Source organism: Centruroides sculpturatus, unplaced genomic scaffold, assembly GCF_000671375.1.
Source record: "Centruroides sculpturatus isolate CEXI.00-Female unplaced genomic scaffold, Cexi_2.0 scaffold163, whole genome shotgun sequence".
In the NCBI taxonomy this organism is placed as follows: Eukaryota; Metazoa; Arthropoda; class Arachnida; order Scorpiones; family Buthidae; genus Centruroides; species Centruroides sculpturatus.
Window position 1 is genome coordinate 727,292 of NW_019384360.1, and position 20,414 is coordinate 747,705.

Below are 20,414 nucleotides of genomic sequence, written 5' to 3' on the forward strand. Positions count from 1 at the left end.
ATTAACTGAATGTACTGATTGAAGCAAACTGCCAAATAACAACACGTGAAATCACTAAGAGATTAAATTTGTCAAACTGAACTGTTTATGATTACTTGAAACAAATTGGTTTTGTTTTAAAGCTTGATGTATGGGTTCCACATGTTCTTAAAGAGAGATGCTCTCTTTGGTGGGATTTTAAGAAAATTTTTTTTTGGAGCTTTTACCAGACAATTTAACAATTGATTTGAAAGTGTACTGCCATCGAGTAAACAAATTGAGTAACATCATCAAACAGAATAGGCGGCCAGAATTGATTAACAAAACAGGTGTAGTGTTTTGCCACGATAATGTCAAATTTCACACAAGTCTGGTAACTTGTCAGAAACTGTTATAACTTAGATAGGACGTGCTATCACACCAACCATATTCATCAGATCGAGCACACTCAGATTATTACTTGTTCCAGTCTATACAAATTTTTTTTAACTGTAAGACATTTACTTGAAATGACAATGTCAAAAATCACTTGGATCAGTTTTTTGTAAGCAACAATCAAAACTTTTATGAATGTAATATCATGCTACTACCAGAAAGATGACAACAGGTATTTGACCAAAATGGTTGATATATAATTCAATAAAATATTTATTTATTATAAAAATATTGTGTTTTTTTTCCATGGAAAAAAAACGAAATTACTTTCTGAACAACCTAATATAACTGATAGAACATCGCTTACTATCACTTATTACAGCGCTGTCCAACTGGCGGCCCGCGGGCAGTATACGGCCCGCCAAATAATTTTTACGGCCCGCGAGTACATTTTACTATGAATAAATTTATGTTACTAAATTATTATTATTAATATTAAAATTATTTTACTACCGTGTTTCCCCGAAAATAAGACAGTGTCTTATATTAATTTTTGCTCTGAAAAATGCGCTAGGTCTTATTTTCAGGGAATGTCTTATTTTTTCCAGGAAGAAGAATTCACATTTATTATTGAACAAAAAAATTCCCAAGTCGAACTTAGACGAGAGTGACGTATATCCGGTGTGTCGAACTGTCTCCTTTTTATAGCGTCAACATCGGACTCGTTGACCAATTAGTGCTTACTGAACCGTAGCACTATGCAAATGTTGTGTGGTTTATCAACCTTCTTGGCCCCCGAAATGTTTGGTGAAGAAAATATGGCCCGCGGACTATGATAAGTTGGACAGCGCTGACTTATTATATTATGATGAACATATTTTGATTTAAATCAAACAAACAGCTGGATTCTTTATCTAGCTACTTAAGGTTAATTAAGCAGTCTGTTAAAGAATCTGTCTGTTCATTTGATATTTAAATTATCAGGTTGGTTGTATACATAATATTTTGATTCACATATTTTGTGTTTAAATACTTACTTATTATGATAAGTTACAGCAGTATAAACTTCTGAACAATATTCTGGACAACTAGATCTTCCAAATATTACCTAATTAAATTTAAATGAAAATTTAAAAAATATTATAAAATAAAAATTGTTATATGTATTATATTCAAACATTTATATGATTACTATTAATACATAATTTTGTTATTTTAACAATTCTTTCAATCATAATTAACAAACTCAAAAATGATTAATACTAAATATTTCCACAAATAAACTTAATTATGAAAATTAAACAATTTCAGTGTAAAAAACTGATACAAAAATAGGTCCAACTTTAATTCTTGGAGCATTTATTAATATAAATTGCATCATTCAACATCAGAATAATTATATTATTAATCATATTTCTTCATTATTAATGCCGTAATATTATTCTTGTCCTCTTCATCATCTTAATTATTTTCCAATTTATCAGTTATCAACTTCAATCAACAATGTTCTATGCTTAGTATCAAAATTATGACATCAAAAGTAAGTCTATTATCTAAGAATAAATCCACAGGCTTATTTTTGGAAATTGTGAAATTTTCAATAATTTTAGTAATACTGTCATGCTTAATATTGTTTCATTTAAAATTTATCTAATAATAAATTGAAACTGCCATTTTTAATTAATTGAGGTGCCTTCACAAAATTTTGTGTTAAAAAAATTATAAAAATTTTGCTATCTAGTAAATTTTAGCCTAATCAGAATAAAGATGACTAGATTCATTATTTCTTTAGAAAAATTTCAATTTCTTAATACAGTATAATCTCCATCATCAGATCAGAATAGCAGACACCAGCAGAATTGAGAAGTTGATCTGCTATTTAGAGGTATATGTTGGCAGCCATATTGTATTTTAACCTGGTCATTATAAAGTGAAGAATACAATGGATTATGAAAACATCAAATTTGCATTACGAATGTGAATATACCAAAAAGTATATATAGCACATATAATTAAAATATATACACACTACATTATTTATTTTTTCTTTATCATTATTATTCTGATTAGGATAAAATTTACTACATAGCAAAAGTTTTATAATTTTTTAACACAAAATTTTGTGAAGGCACATCAATTAATTAAAAATGGCAGTTTCAATTTATTATTAGATAAACTTTAAATAAAACAATATTAAGCATGACAGTATTACTAATATTATTGACAATTTCCAAAAGTAAGCCCATGGATTTATTCTTAGGTAATATAGACTTACTTTTATCTTTAATAAATTATGACATCAAAATGTCATAATTTTGATACTAAGCTTAGAACATTGTTGATTGAAGTTGATAACTGATAAATTGGAAAATAATTAAGATGACGAAGAGGACAAGAATAATATTAAGGCATTAGAGTGTAATAATGAAGAAATATGATTAATAATATAATTATTCTGATGTTCAATGATGCAATTTTTATTAATAACATGTTATTTCTGTTATCTCTACTATACTGTTTGAGATATTAGTTTCAACAATTTTCGAGACAAGAAGCTCTTTTATAATTGCTCATATACACTTTTATGTATCTAAGCAGTGATGATAATGTAATCAAAATAACATTTTTTTTTTTTTGTACAAATACAACACTTGTATGTGTAAACATAAACTATATAGCCTAACTCTAAAGTAAATTAACATAATTATAGTTAAAGGCCTTTTTTAATTAATACAGTGAAACCTCCATTAATGGACACTCCTCAATAGCAGACACCTCTACTAAATTAAATAAATTAAAATATATCTTTTATAGACATTATAGACATTAACTTACTGGCAAACAACTTGTTTCTTCTTCACCTGCCATAAATTGAACTTTGCATGCAATATTTCGAGCAGATCCTGGACGATTTGCAAAATTTAGATCTTTTGGATAAACATACATGAGATTACGATATGTATAATGTGGCACAAAGACTTCTTTTGAAGGAAATTCTAATATTTCCTTTGTAGGACGACCTTTATCATCTGGATATGGATGAAGATGAACAAGTTCTGGGGTTAAACAATATTTAACTTCATCAGGACATGGTGATATATCAAGTTTCAAGCTACCTGTTAAAATAAATATATGATTTTATATTTATTTAGAGTAAATAAAAACAAGAAAAAGCTGTGTTATCTCAAAATAACAAAATAATACATTTTCATTATTTTTCTTAAAAGATTAAATGGCATTAGATTGTTTAACTTCTCATTAAATACTATAATCACTAGAAGTGTAAGAAAGTACATCTAAGACTTAATAGAATGTGACCTGATAGAACATGATATCGCATATAATGTGATAACAGTGAATCTCAATTCTGGTGTCAGGCTTTTCACAGCCAAGCTTTCTATTGCACTTCAATGAAATTAGTTTGGTTTTGAATCTAATGCATTTTGGCACCAAACTTCAATGGTTTTCACACATGTATATAAACAGTAATCCTTTGTACTACTGCCATTGACATGCAATTAACTTAATCATTTAATGCAATAAGAAAAATTATTAATTAATAATAAAACGATTTTATTATTTTTTCTCATTATATGATTTCATTACATTTGCGATTGTCATTGCGGAATCGAAAAAGGAAGGTTGCGTGTAAAACTGATTTTTGCATTAATGCATTTATTGTTTTTTGAATATTTTGCATGCAAAAATTACTTGGATATTATTTTTCTAAAAATATCATGGAAGTAAGGTAGGTTGATACAGAAACTATTTATCGCACACGTACTGTATATGAGCTTAAAAATAAATAAATAAAAATAAATTTTATCAAATGATGAGATCAGCCGATTAATTGTATCGTGTACAATATTTTATACCCACAAGGAAAATACTGTAAGTCTATGGTAAAATAAATTTCATTTTCCCACAGTAAAACTTCGCTGCTAATTGCTGTTGTGATAAGTTTAATACGATCTTCTAACAACAGCACTTTGCATTTCTTTCATTTTTTGGACAATTTCTAACAAACTGAAATGAATTTCCTTTGTTGCTAGACTAATTCATTAACACCTGCACCTAATTTCAAGAGTGGGAGAAGTATCTGAGGTGGGTTCAAACAAGAGTTTAGACTAATTCATTATATTAGGAGGGGGGAACATTGTTGAACAATAGTTTAGACCAGATATATTTGTGGAAGTGGTCACTTATTACAGTTGTTGTATGTTGTTTTGGACCCAAAATCGATGCCTGTGGTCATGTTATACAGGTGGTCATTTAATACAGGTAACTTATACAAAGACTCTATGGATAAACTATTTGGTGCCAGAAATTTTTGCCTGTTTTGACAGGTGCCCATCGAATGCAGGTGGTCACCTAAGCAGTTTTCACTGTATTTAATTTATGTAACTATAAAGGTTATTTTAGGTAAGGATTCATCACACCAAGTGATCAACCTAACATATTTTAAAAATTCTTTATTCCTCTACTGTACACATTTAAAAATACATTAGATTGATCACTTGGTGTGACAAATTTTTACATAAGATAATCTTTGTAGTTATATAGATGAAATACTTTAATATAATATAATAGAAGAGTTAGAAGTATGAAATAATCTAATAATTGTAATCTTTGTTGTTATTTTTTGCCCAGGCAATGCTTGGTTCATCTGTTAGTAGTTAATAAACAGAATGTAATAAGTGAAGCCTTCCATAACATTATTTTCAAACATAAAAATATGAAAATATTAATATATCATCATACCTGGTATACATTTTAAACGTTTATGAACTGATTGCGGCCGTTTCAGATCAGCTAAAAACTTGTATAAATCTTCATCTCTCAGTCTATCATTTTCCTTTTTATTCATATAACAATAAAAAATAATAATAAATTAAAATTAAATCTATTATAATAATATATGAATAATTTTTTTAAAAGAATTAAATTATTGATTATATCAAAATTGACTATTAATCACATTAATAACCAGAGTAATAATTTTAGATTGTTAGAAATATATCAATACTTTGGAATATTAGTAATTAAAACAAATTCTTGGTTTTCTGGATTCAAGCTAATAAATTAGCATAATTAATAATAATAATTTTTTAAATATTGTATGATTATTTGTAAATTATATATAGCAAAACCTATAACAACATCTTTATTTCTAAAGTATTGGTTTCTCAATAAGCATGAATGTTTTCACAATGTCCAAAATACTCCAGAATCAAAAACATTCCAAATTTAAATGTAATAAATAAAATTCAAAAAGTGCATGATCTTTTTCAAAGAGAGTAATAAACTTCACTAATCAAATAATTGAAATTTGAGCACAAAAAATAATGTTTAAATTTAAGAAGTATTTATAGTTTTCTATTCTATATCTGTAAAATATTTGTTTAACTTTAAATTACTTTTTATTGAAGAAAACAAGTATAAGACACATTTCAATTTTTAAGAATACAGTCAAACCTCGAGTCTCAAACATCTCACTTTTCAAACAATTCAGTTTATGAACAAGATTTTGAACACCATATTTGCCCCAGTGCATTATGATAACTCTGTGTTAAAGAAAACTGATGGCTGACCAATCAATGACAGAACTACTGATTCAGAAGTTAGTGGTGCCAAGATCATCTTGCATTATTAGACATCACGACGGGAATCATTGATGAAATTGTTATTCAAATTAGATTTCAACGTGTATATGGGTAAGATACTACAGTAGAGCGTCATTTATCCGAATCAATTGGGGACTGGGGTTGTTTGGATAACTTATTTTTCGGATAACCGATTATGTACGAAAAAATACATTAACCTATCCTATGTTGAAATTTTTCTCTGTTTTGTGCTGCTTTGCATCGAATTTTCATTGATGTTAAGCCTAACAAAAATTTTTATAATAATAATCATGGCTATTGTATCATTAAAAATTATTTCTTTATTTTGTACAAACAAAATATATATATTGAAAAATATAAAAACAACAAAAGAAAAAAACTTTAGAAGTTAATCTAGTATCAAAAATGTTCAATTCAGCATGACACATAGTCCTCAGAAAAACGCTACACAAAAGTGCCCAGTGCTGCCAGTTAAAACACACACACCAACAAAAAAAATATTGGAGTAGCCCAAGACATAGCCAAAAGTTGCACACCACATTTGCTAACTGGAACGCTTTCAGTTAAGAAATGTTTCAGTTGACCGGCTTTCAGATAAATGACGTTCTACTGTACAGTCGAAATTTATTATATATATCTGGGAAAGAATCTTACCAGTGTTGTAAGNTTGCTTAAGCTTGTTTTCGTCGTGGAGCAGCGCATTGAATGGTTCTCGCATGCTTCCTGATAAATTATTTTTTTTGCAAAAAATTCGCTGAACTTTGGAGACATCATTAATATAAATATAATTTTTATGGACATTAAATAATAAATGGTTTTTAATAGGTCTGCTGCTCGTTTAAACTCAACGGTTTGTACAATATCCTCTATTGCTCTAGATTCAACCAATCCTGTCACGACACAAGTCGGCGATGATGTTTTACCAAATTATAGGAGTTTTCTTAGCATGTTTGTACGAATACTGTCGCAATTTTTTCGCCGTGATATAGGAATCCAAACTATAGAAACCCATGTTGGGGGGTCGACTGTATTTTCATTTTTCAATATGCACCTCAATTGAATTTAAATCAAATTAATTAATAAGAACTGCATAATTGACATTTGCATAATATAAATGACATCCAGGAAACTATGTTTAAAGGTGCTTAACACAAATTAAATAACAAAAATTTATTAATATAATATTATATGTTATAATATTAATACAGTAGAGCCTCGAAAACTCGACACTTGATAACCTGGCACTCCTGATAACTCAGCCACACCCTGGCAGGGCAAAAAAATCCTTAGTTAATTAATTTTCATGATAAAGACAGCTTTATGCCTCAAAGTATTTTTCTGAGGTCTGTCTTATCAGATAAATTACTGTACACAGTATATTTATTAATTTTCATTTTCATGTAGTAAAGGCTCTATGCCTTCATAAAAGACGTACTTTTCCTTTGTTTAAGGGTATTTGGGCAGTTTATTCTCTGTTGTATTCTCAAGTAAACAATACATACAAGTACAGTATAGTATTTTCTGAGGAAACAGTCATACTTATTTTTTTTAACCCCATTCCCGATAACCCGGCATTTTCACAAACTCAGCCACCCTTCGATCCACATTAGGCCAAGTTTTCGAGGCTCCACTGTATTTAATTTAATATTTATTAATTCTAGGTAGCCAGTTAATTAAAACTAAAAATAATAATTAAAACTCTGGTTTTCACACTAAATACTTAAACTAAATTTAAAATGAAATGAAAATTAATTAATCAATTAAAATTTAAATTTAAATCAAAGAAATTGAAACATAATATTTCTAAAATTGTGGATAAAGTATTTGTCTGTCTTGATTGCTTTGGTTATACTGTATTTCATCCAGGAAAAGTCAAGTCTCTATTTATAACACTTTTTTGTAAAGTGATGGTTTCAGTTTTAGTTGACAGTTACAGAGCATTTTGCTTTTAACATATATACAATGGATATAGATATAGTTAATATTATATTATATATATTATATTATATTGCATTTTTAAGCATGAAATACAACTAAAAAGGCTTCATTTTCGGGGTCAGGAATGGATTAATCCATTTTGTTTTGGTTTGAGAACAACTTTTAAGAATGAATTAAGTTCAAAAAATCGAGACTTGACTGTATTTTATCTTTTATTATTCAAAATTTGAATTGTTAATAGTTATCTTTAAATTTTATAAGTAAACTTTTTAATAAATGTAATAATAAAATATATTTAAAATAAAAATAAAAAAATCAGAGTTTTTGGCTCAGATATTTTAAATAATGTAAGGCTATCATTACAACACAATTTAGATATAAAGTAAGAATTCTTACTACATCAAAAAAAAAAAAAATACATTTTATGATATGGTAAGAATTTAAATATTAATATTAATGTAATTTGATCTTTTATACAAATGTTTTAACTTGCACTATATTTATCTCAAAATGTTAAGGTAAAAATAATTGTAAAAACATAGAAAATAAAACTTTCTAGTATACAAGAGTGCTATCTCAGTACTCAGTATACTAGAGAGTTCATTGCGTTTTTATTATTATTGTGCATTTCTACCACTGAAGAGAAACTGCTAATTGATACAGTTTGAAGTGTATATGGTGTAAGTACATCTCTTTGATAATAAAAAAGGAATGTTGAAAAGATCAGAGTAATTTTTATTATATTCATTATTTAAAGTGACTTTTCTCTGTAAAAGTTTTTAAAATTATATATACATAACTTTATAAATTTATTTCTTTTTGTTTTAATTTAGTTTTAAATATATCAGAAATTTGGTTCTCTGTCTAATTTACAATTTTCTTATTTACTTTGATTAATTAAATCCTTTTAACATAATATTAATTTTGCTATTTGTATTTTTCAATACCTCTGTACCTTCAGAGGTATTGAAAAATGTTAACTATTAATTTTATATACAAACTAATTAAAATAAAAGAAAATAGACTTTTCATTTATTTCTAATTTCCATGAACAAAAATTAGTTACTTCTAATAAAATCAGAATTTTTACTTTCCTGACTCTGTTATATATAACAGAGAGAAAGTATGGCGATCAGTCAAAAGATGACCCTCAAGGTTTTTACAGTTTTGGACTCAGGACCATAAAATGCCAAAAATGCAAAAAAATTGGGAGGGTTTTTCTGTATGTACAGTACATATGTTTGTGCATGTGTGTGTGTGTGTGTTGAGAACACGATTTTGTTCACCCTCTTTGAAATTTCATAACTCCTGTGCTTTTTGTCGAAAATTTCTGAAATTGGAATATCTCCAGTAGAGTTGGACTTAATGACAATTTTACTCATTATTAGCATCTACAATTTTTTATATAACACATCCTTACCCTCAAAATTAAGCTTTTTGCCATTTTATAATGGTTAAAAATATAAAAAGTTTTTAATAAAATATAACAGATGGTACCACCATCTGTTATATTGGAATGGTTGCTGGAAAAGTTAAGAAAACTTGTTACTGGATTCTTTTTGTAATAAAATCAAAACTCAATAATTTTTGTTTTTTGGAAATAATTTTTATAATATTTTATGTAATTATTTCTTGATACCATGCAGTTAAAAAATAATTGTAAAAGAAACTGATCATTTAACTCTTATCAGCTAATATGTTAATGTTTCAAATAAACTTATTTCTTAACAAAATTAACTGCTAGAACATAATAAATACAGTAATATATAGTTAAAAATTCTGCATTTTTGTTAAACATTAAATATAACTATAAACAGCAAATAACTGTAATTAGAAATTTAATATGTTAATAATTTCAGTAAAGAAAGTTTATTTTAATAAACAAAGAGAAGAAAGAAAGAGAATGAAATACTTACGTTATTATTTCATAATATATGCAAAAGAAACCTATAAGATAAATTGGCTTCTATGTTTTTAGAAAAGTTTCAATGCAGTTTATTTAAGAAAATAAACAGAAAGAAATTGAACAAAATTATCTCTATATTTTTATACATAAAAATAAATAAAACATTAATTCACCTGTTTAAAAAAACTATTGACAGTTAGCATTACTGGACGAAAATTATCAAGTCCTGCTCCCAAATCATCAGGTGACCAACTACGTCTTTTTTCAGTACCACTTTTCCTCTCAAGAGAACCTCGACGACCCAATGACCCTGTATCCATTGATTTTTTTCGAAATGTTTCAAAAGTATTATTTCCAGTCTTCCGATCTACAAAATAAAAAATAAAGAAAAGAAAATTCAAAACAATTGATATTTAAGCAGAAAAAATTTCTTAGTTTTCACAAGCTAAAAGATTGTCATAAAAATTATATGATGATTTATATTGTATCTATAAATTAAAATCTTCTAATATACTTTTAAAGCTCTCTAAAATGAAAAATATTTATGTAAAAACAAANATAAAAATTATATGATGATTTATATTGTATCTATAAATTAAAATCTTCTAATATACTTTTAAAGCTCTCTAAAATGAAAAATATTTATGTAAAAACAAACAAAAATTAATAATATTTTAAATTCATTTAAATTATAAAATATATGCCCTCAATTTTAGTAGTGTTTTGTCCTTTTACATCATATTTTTCCTGATAACAGAGTCATAACAATCATCTATCTAACCCTGTTCTGAAGAAAATTTTTAAATTGAAATCACGACTTTCCAGTCTAGAGGGAAGTTCATCTATAGTTAATTGGAATCTCCTCCACCTAAGCCTTCCATATCTGGTCTTGACTTTTATCAAACTCCATCTCAAGACTAAGAAAAGACAGACAGACAAATGCTAGTGGAAATTTATAGGTCTGCAAATTGAAAACTGCAGTCCAAACATAATTAATTTCTTTCACAAACTTAAAAATTTTTTAACAAATTAGTTTATAGAACATTTAATATTTAATTTATTTATTCAAAAAGACAAAGATAAAATCCTTTTCAGTGACTTTTTATATAGTATTTTATTATGTATTACTATATTATTATACAGTAGAGCGTCGTTTATCCGAAGGTCAGTTATCCGAAAGAATTCCAGTCGACAAATTTAAATTTTTGTCAGTGCTGTGACGCTGTAATCTTTGGCTATGTCTTCGGCCACTCAAATATTTTACGTTTTTGATACTAAATTAACTTCTGAAGTATAATTTATTATTTTTTTTATATTTTTCAATATATTTATTTTGTTCGTACAAAATAAAAAAATAATTTTTAACGATACAATAGTCTTCGTTAGGCTTAACATCGATGAAAATTCAATGCAAAGCGACACGCAACAGAGAAAAATTTCAACACGGGATAAATTAATATATTTTTTCGTACATAATTGGTTATCCGAAAAATAAGTTATCCGAACAACCCCAGTCCCCAATTGATTCGGATAAACGACACTCTACTGTATATTATTTTATATTATATAGTATTATTATATATATTATGACTAAATATACTATATGTCACTGAAAAGGATTACTTTTGGCCAATTCAATTTAAAAAATCATAACTGAATTAGCCAAAAGTAATCATGTAGCATATTTCATAATAAAGTAAAATATACATTCAATAGTAGTCAGTGCATTTTGTATATTCTATTTAACGTTTTCATTAAACTTAGCATAATGTATTAAATATAAAACAAAAAATAAATTACCAAGACTATTAGCATTATTTGTTTCTTTATCTGTAGAAGGATCTCTTTCCATATTATTCACTCCATTAATGATGTTCAATAAATAAATAGCAGTCCAAGCAAATGGCATTCTATAATTTCCAAGTCTATCACATGTAGCTGCAGCATTTGCTTTCACTTTATCACGATTCTTTTATCAACAACAAAAATAAAGTGTTATAATAGATTAAAATATAGATCTAAAAACTCAATTCAAAATGATTATAATTTTAAAAATTTATTCAATTATTTAATTTAAACCAGTTGAACAGAATCAGTATATAATGTGTAATGAGTTACATAATTAAGAATGGATATGTAAATTGACATACACAATGATTAATTCCAAAATTTTGAAACTTCAATCAACACTCAAATAGATATACATTTATTTCTTTGAATACGAGTAAAAATGCTTGAAAGTGTATGGAAATTTGCTTAGATGCCAATAAAACATTTTTATGGATAAAAGCTAAATAATTTAAGTCTGCCAGAAAATGAATTGATAAATATTCAAGAGGACTGAAGAAATGGCTACAGAGAGATAAAGCTATAGTCAAAAGAACCATCATCAGTGAGCATAGCCAAATAATGGCAAAAATATATTGACATATATAAGTTTGCATATTTAAGAATCCATCATAAAATTTCAGTATACTCTAATGCAGTGATTCTCAACCTTTTTTTTTGTCATGGTACAATTTTAATAATTTAAAAATTGGGTGGCACACACGGTTACTTCGGTAAGTACCGTAGGACAACCGGAGATGTCATAACAGTGATTTTTAAACGCAGTTGGTTATTTAGATCACATTTTCTAAACGTCTTAGTAACTACCGGCAACACCAGTTACAATTTCCAAACGCACCCTAGGAAGATAGAACCAATTAAACTACTTGTCTCATGTCGCTTATGTATGGGATATTCGCAGTGACGGCACACTTCAAAAATCTCGCAGCACACTAAATTGCCGCGAGATTTTTGAAGTGTGGTTGAGAATCACTGCTCTAATGCCTCATCATCACATAATCCAGGGCCATCTTAATGCATAGAGATGTTGGGCAGTTGCCGAAGACCTCACAAGCATAGAAGCCGTATGCTAATTTAGTTGATAAATGTTGTGAGACACGTTGTGTTTTCTGCATAGTACAGAAAAATATTTTTAGACAACTTGAAATCTGTATTTCCCAAGTTTGATGCACTTGAACTGTGCAGGAGAACATTCACTTTCAAGACAAATTTATAAAAAATCAGTTCCACACCACAATGGGGCAGTAGCATTTGAACTGACTTTTACTCATGTATGGGGAAAATGACATACTGAAGACCACTGACTTCAAGTCAATTATAAAACAGTTCTCTGCACAGAAATTTTGCAAAGCTTTGTATTCAATAATTGATCTCATACTGTGTCATCTTCATCTGTATGGTTTACCAAATGAGTAACATTTATGTATTGAAATTTTTGTCTTTCAAGGTTCATGTTATACTGTTTAAGTGTTTATGTTGATTAATCTTTGCTGTACAGCACTGATTTTTGTTGGAGGCACCAATAAATATATGTCTCAATGGCAATATTTTTTTACATCTAAATTTTTTTGGAGAAGTGCTGTCAACCATTGCTAGATTTGGTGAAATTCAAACTCAAGCTTATTAATTTGTATTCACTTTTCGTTTTTCTTAAGTGAAAATTATATGATAAATATTAATATTTAGCTAGAATAATTATTAAAATCCAAACTAAAAAAAATTATTGTAGAGAAAAAAACAATTAAACTTAATATCTTTTTTCTTATTAATTTTGTAAGTAATTAATATGTTCAAATTAATTGTATACAAGAATAATCTGAAGCACAAAAATGATGCAATTATTATAAAATACATTCTTAACACTAAATAAATATTCCATGGTAATTGTTATGTATAAACACTTGATACAGTAACATATGAATATCTAAATATATAAAATTACTTGTCCTGACTGACTGACTGAGTCACTGATTGATTCATCATCGCCTAGAGCAAACCGCTGAACCTAAAGAGGTAAAATTTGGTACACAATTAGGGTACATCATAAAAACGCACACTAAGAAGGGATTTTTCAAAATTTCCCCGCAGGGGAGAGGTACAGCATTAAGGCTTAACTGGAAGAACATCTTCTACTGTACTATTTTAGATGCGATTTTTTGTTTTCAACTACGTTTAATCTTCATTGAGTATTTAGGTGTATTAAATTGATAACATTTCAGACACTGTTATAAATATTTTTATATATTTCAATTTTTAACCAAATATTCGAACCAATTTGAATTTGTATTGCATATTGGTTCGATTATATAACAATTATAAATGTTCCAGAAAACTGATCAAATTGATAACTGTTCATTTAATTCTCAGCAATTCTCATCATTCTCAGCACTAGGTGTTATATAACAATTACTATGATTGTTGAAATACTGAATATAAATGGGGTTTGCTTGCAAAATCCCCACAAGTGAAGTCACGGGTAACAGCTAGTTTATAATATAATATATTATATATGAATATATATATATATTTTAACATAAACCACTTTCATAAACATCAGTATATGTATACTGATGTTTATGAAAGTGGTTTATGTTAAAATATATATATATATTCATATATAATATATTATATTATAAACTAGCTGTTACCCGTGACTTCACTTGTGGGGATTTTGCAAGCAAACCCCATTTATATTCAGTATTTCAACAATCATAGTAATTGTTATATAACACCTAGTGCTGAGAATGATGAGAATTGCTGAGAATTAAATGAACAGTTATCAATTTGATCAGTTTTCTGGAACATTTATAATTGTTATATAATCGAACCAATATGCAATACAAATTCAAATTGGTTCGAATATTTGGTTAAAAATTGAAATATATAAAAATATTTATAACAGTGTCTGAAATGTTATCAATTTAATACACCTAAATACTCAATGAAGATTAAACGTAGTTGAAAACAAAAAATCGCATCTAAAATAGTACAGTAGAAGATGTTCTTCCAGTTAAGCCTTAATGCTGTACCTCTCCCCTGCGGGGAAATTTTGAAAAATCCCTTCTTAGTGTGCGTTTTTATGATGTACCCTAATTGTGTACCAAATTTTACCTCTTTAGGTTCAGCGGTTTGCTCTAGGCGATGATGAATCAATCAGTGACTCAGTCAGTCAGTCAGGACAAGTAATTTTATATATTTAGATATTCATATGTTACTGTATGAAGTGTTTATACATAACAATTACCATGGAATATTTATTTAGTGTTAAGAATGTATTTTATAATAATTGCATCATTTTTGTGCTTCAGATTATTCTTGTATACAATTAATTTGAACATATTAATTACTTACAAAATTAATAAGAAAAAAGATATTAAGTTTAATTGTTTTTTTCTCTACAATAATTTTTTTTAGTTTGGATTTTAATAATTATTCTAGCTAAATATTAATATTTATCATATAATTTTCACTTAAGAAAAACGAAAAGTGAATACAAATTAATAAGCTTGAGTTTGAATTTCACCAAATCTAGCAATGGTTGACAGNATATTTTAACATAAACCACTTTCATAAACATCAGTATATGTATACTGATGTTTATGAAAGTGGTTTATGTTAAAAATAGGAAAACATTGAATTTATTTCACAAACTTTTACAACTACAAAAACAAAAAGCTGTTTTTCAAGGGTAAATACATTTCTATACATTTCCGTGATCTTAAAAAAATCACAGAAATATATATATATATATATATCAATATATATGCTGGCTGATTATGTATGTGTTAATAGATATATATATATAATATACATACATATAAAAAAAATTACTTTTAAGCTGTACTTTGACTTACTTTATCATCTTTGATATAGGGTTCTGCACATTCATTAATATCACCTTGTAACACTTTTTCCAGCTAAAAGTGAATGACTTTAATAAATTATTTAAATTTAAAACAAAATAGATGATCTAATTGTATATAAATATACACTAAAAATAGATTCTAATCAATTATATAAATCCATTATAAATATTAAATCCATAAACAATAAATATATTTAAAATTTTGTTTTACAGACTGTATTTCCATGATTCTAAAACACATTATTTACTCATTTTTGCTTGTTAAAAATAGCAATGCATCTCAAAATTAATATCATCTTACATTTGCAGTTCAAAACAACAACCAGAAGCCATTGCAAGTATTATTGGTGCTTACTGAATGGTGTTTGTGATGCACTAATAATAGACTTTTTCATTACACTACCCAAGATCCTATTAGTTCAAATAAGATTTGTTAATAATGAGTGTTTAACTTAAATTTCCTTTTAATCATTAAAAGGATTTTCATGATAACATTATGATACAGGGTTAAAAGAAATGCTATTGTATGCACAGAAGAACATAGAAATAGAGCAGCCAGACATTATCTATTTCATGATATTAGGTATTATATTATCTAACTTGTTACTTAAAAAATCTTAATAAAATTGATTACTTTAAAATTTTTCTCTGCGTAAACAAAATCTTAAACTTTAATTTCAAAATCATGGTGCTTGTTAGAATCAAATAAATACAGTAATGAAATGTTTAACCTTAATTGATTAATTTCAAATATTTACATATTACATATAATTACACATACCTTTATAACTAAAAACAAATCCTGAGAAGGATAAGTGATATTAAAAACACATGATCTACTAAGAGTAGTTATATCTTGATAAGAAATATGACTTGACAGCATTCTTTTTAAAGGTTCTGGATTCATATCAAAATAAAAATTTTCTGACACCTAACATTAATATAAAATAAAATAATAAATGACATAACAAAGTAATGAAAGCTTCAATGCATGCCATTCTAAATATAAATCAAAATAGTCAAAGTTTTAATACTATAAGTTTGCTACTTTTAATTTATATATTAAATTTTAAATATGATTAAAAGACCATCAACCTTAATAAATAAATTAAAAAATAGCAAAATTTTAGACAAAAACATAATTCAAATATTAAGATAAATTATTAAAACAAGATAGATAAATAACAACAGTGAAAGAGAATATATTCATCTTTAAATCAAAAATTTACTACTACAGTATCTTGCTTAAATTTGATAATTTTGTTAATTTTATTTTTAATAAAAATAAAAATTAAATATTTTAATAAAGTTTAAAAATAATTTTCCTTTCTTGATTCAGCAAATGTTACCTTTTTGTGAATTTGGATAAGTACTTTGCTGTCACAAAATTGACAACATGAAAGTAACAAAAGTTTGATAAGTCACTGTTATATAAGTTCAATGTAACAGGATGAAGTGACAAAGTTCATTATGTTAAGATGCAACCATGACACAAATGTTACCACAGTAAAGCAGAGACAAAATACAGGTCAGGTCTTACAAAGTAGTAAGTAATTTACGTACATACTGTGGCTGTCATGCCAACAACTATTCTAACTCAAGTGAAAATTCACATCAAAGGCATTAAGGAGCGTTTTAAGAAGCATTTTATTTCCGGCTAGCACATTCAACGAATTTATTTTCATCATCTTCAATCAAGACGTGTTTCAAGTTATGTTTAAGTTTACTTATTCTTAATGTTATGTTATGTTCCAAACGGCTAATGCCATTATCGTTTAAATTTAAACCCATTCGAAATCTGTTCATTTTTAACTTTTTGTTTAAAATTATGTGTGTTCCATTTCTGTTCGAACATCTATGTTTGATTTAATACTTTTTATTCGCCTGAAGCGAATAAAATAAATTCATTGAAAGCGCTAGCCAGAAATAAAACGTTTCTTAAAACGCTCCTTAACACCTTTGATGTGAATTTTTGCTTGAGTTAGTAGTAAGTAGTTTACAGTCATTCTGATTTACAACTATACATTAACTTTTTATTTAAAATGCAAAAGTAAATATTGGTAGATTTCCTTACAACATATACCGTATTTACTCGCATATAAGACGAGGTTTTTATTCATTTTTCACTGCTTCAAAAACCTAGGTCGTCCTATATGTGCAAGTGAAAGATTCTTTGCATTTTTTCAATAATTTTTGTAAACCGTGTATTTGCATTTTTTACCAGATCCTCACCTTCTGGTGTTTAAAAACAAAAGTATTTTATCTGGATCATTTGAATCATTCTTGTGTATTGTCAGGAGTAAAGATGAATAGCAATAGGAAAAGCAAAGCTTTTGAATTGAATTCCAAAATTACATGAGAGCCCGATATAAATTTTAATTCATTCCCACATGAAAACAGATGGTTATTTGGAAATCAGAATTCGAAGAAACTCATAAGTTTAATCGACAAAGAGTGAATTTGACTGTTAAGAATTGGCAAAAAAGGTTCCTGATTGTTCAGCTTTACACAAACAAATTATGTTGTCGATTTTACAAGACTTTTCCTTGAACTTTAAAATGCTAGTAATTTTTGCAGGACAATGTGTGCATTTATGTGCATTTGATATTTTATTTGTGATTAAATGAAATAAAATTAGAATTGTATTAATAAATCTAATTTTCTTTATTTTGATCTTTAAAGTCATACCTCGTCCTATATGCAAGATCGTCTTATATTCGAGTAAATATAGTATACCATATATTGAATAATATTATGGTTATTGTTTCCACAAAAGTGGTTTAGCCTTATATGCTTTTGCCATACTTTATCATTTACTATAGTTCTAGCCTACAAATGTCTTACTATATGTTTGGGAGATCAACTTATACACCTCAAAGTAAAAGTCAACATTAGAGTTTTGAGTTGAAATTCTTGAAGTCAACTTACACACAAAATTGATTTATATACTGACATATATAATGTTTTAAAAGTAATTATTTTCAATGCGTGTGCATGCATATGCATATACTCTAATTTAATTAGACTATTTAGCATGTTATTGAAAAATATGGATTTTGGTCCAGCCAAACATTTTTTCTTCTGTCTAGGCTGGATTTTTTCTTTTAATGATATGATTTATATTTTGAATTTTTCTTCTTTTTTAACAATGTCAGTCACTCAATTAGTATATAAATATAAACAAAATTGTTCCTTTTGTTAAAAAAATGAATACTTTTGAATTTGTACTATAATCATACAGATTCTCATGTTAATGCTAAAGTTTTAAAATTGTATTCTTCAGTTTTACAACATTTTAAACAATATTTTTGTACTATATTTTATGGCATCCCCATTTCAGCACAGATATTTAGGAAAAAGTATTTAGTATATTTATTAAGCTACAAACTTTGGCACTTGGCCCTAAAATATTTTAACTGTATTCTGGCTTAAAAAATAGATAAATAAAATAAATTTCGAATGCACACTTTTATTTATATTTAAACTCTTCTTTTTCAAAGAGTTTAAAAAAAGTAATTTACAATTAAACTTTACTATTAAAATATTCAACTTTGATATGTGCAAAAGCTACTTAACTATAGCAAAAAATAATATGTTTAATTAAACAATTACATTTTTATTCAAAAGTTGAGATTGGGAGTGGTTACCTGTAGCCTACAGAAAATTTTGAAATATATTCTATTCCTTAATATTTCTTTTACAATATGATTCTAACCAATTAAAATATTAAATTTAAGATGTTAATAAATACATCAAATGATAATCTTGATACACACCTTTTTCTTTTCCTTAGCATCATACAGAGCCATAATGCCAAACAAAGGTTCAATGTCCAGTTCTAATCTGAAGAAAAAATATTCTCACACTTTTATAAATATCCTCTTGTTTATATAAATTTTGAATTATAAATTCCATACCAAAATGTTAAACTTACTTTAATGCAAGACATTTCACTAATAATCTATGTCCAATATGTTCTTTTGGTATTAATGCAGGTATTCTTCTTTCAATTATTTCTTCCTAAAATAATAATAAATCTTTAAAGATATAATAAAAAAAAACAAATGATTAACATTGTAACATTCTTTTTAATAAAAATGTGAAATCCGGAATTTTTGTCGACTATTTGTCGATCAATTGTCCTGTATTTGCTTAAAATCTAATTAAATTTTCCTTTAACTTAAAGTGGAACCTAACGGAAAAAAAAACCCTTTTCGTTTATGTTCGACATAAACATCCGTTCAATTCAAAACTAATCCCACATTCCAACTCCAAAGTTGATAGTTAGCAACGGCCCGGGAACAACTTTGACCCATCCGCGTACCTTTTACCTTACAACAATTGGTCACATGACCATTCTCCCACGCCAAACTTATAAAAACCCCTTCCTTCCCCTTCTCGGGGGGAGTCGTTCATTCGCCGTCACTTTTACAACTGTGTCCTAGGAATATTGTGTCCTATTTATATACTGTGTCCTTTACGATATTGTGTCCGGAAGAAGAATTATTATCCTAATTCTACCACATCGTTGGATATCACAACCTTTTTCCTTAAGAATATTCAAAGACATAAAGAGGTATGGACCTTATTTTTGTGAACTCTCTCTCGGTCCTTCGCGGTTCAGGGATTCAGATTTTCCCTTTTGAAATTGGTTATTGTAATCTCTATGTAGCTAATAAATCGTTGTTATCCTGTTAAAGTGGTGTCATCTTTACTCGTATATCGCCGGTCATCTTACCGACGCACTCCTCCCTCCGCCACTCGACCCGAAACATTTAATCCCGTTACCGCGGGAAAGGTTAAAATTTTAATCCATCCTGACCAGTGAGAAGGGTTTAACGACCTGTTGCCGGATCGGGAGACCTACACCCTCCCCGGC

General features: G+C 27.4%; 1 protein-coding gene across 1 annotated transcript in view; it reads right to left on the reverse strand.

The window, feature by feature from the left end:
* LOC111640938 (dedicator of cytokinesis protein 7-like) overlaps nucleotides 1-20,414 on the reverse strand; it is a 65,449-nt gene that overhangs the window by 10,704 nt on the left and 34,331 nt on the right. Inside the window, exons 7-15 of the mRNA XM_023387030.1 lie at nucleotides 19,470-19,555; nucleotides 19,312-19,378; nucleotides 16,317-16,466; nucleotides 15,525-15,587; nucleotides 11,623-11,791; nucleotides 9,996-10,189; nucleotides 5,116-5,209; nucleotides 3,190-3,470; nucleotides 1,392-1,462 (exon numbers count right to left, since the gene is read on the reverse strand). Of these exons, the coding sequence (XP_023242798.1) occupies nucleotides 1,392-1,462; nucleotides 3,190-3,470; nucleotides 5,116-5,209; nucleotides 9,996-10,189; nucleotides 11,623-11,791; nucleotides 15,525-15,587; nucleotides 16,317-16,466; nucleotides 19,312-19,378; nucleotides 19,470-19,555 (1,175 nt within the window). The remainder of the gene's footprint in view (nucleotides 1-1,391; nucleotides 1,463-3,189; nucleotides 3,471-5,115; nucleotides 5,210-9,995; nucleotides 10,190-11,622; nucleotides 11,792-15,524; nucleotides 15,588-16,316; nucleotides 16,467-19,311; nucleotides 19,379-19,469; nucleotides 19,556-20,414) is intronic.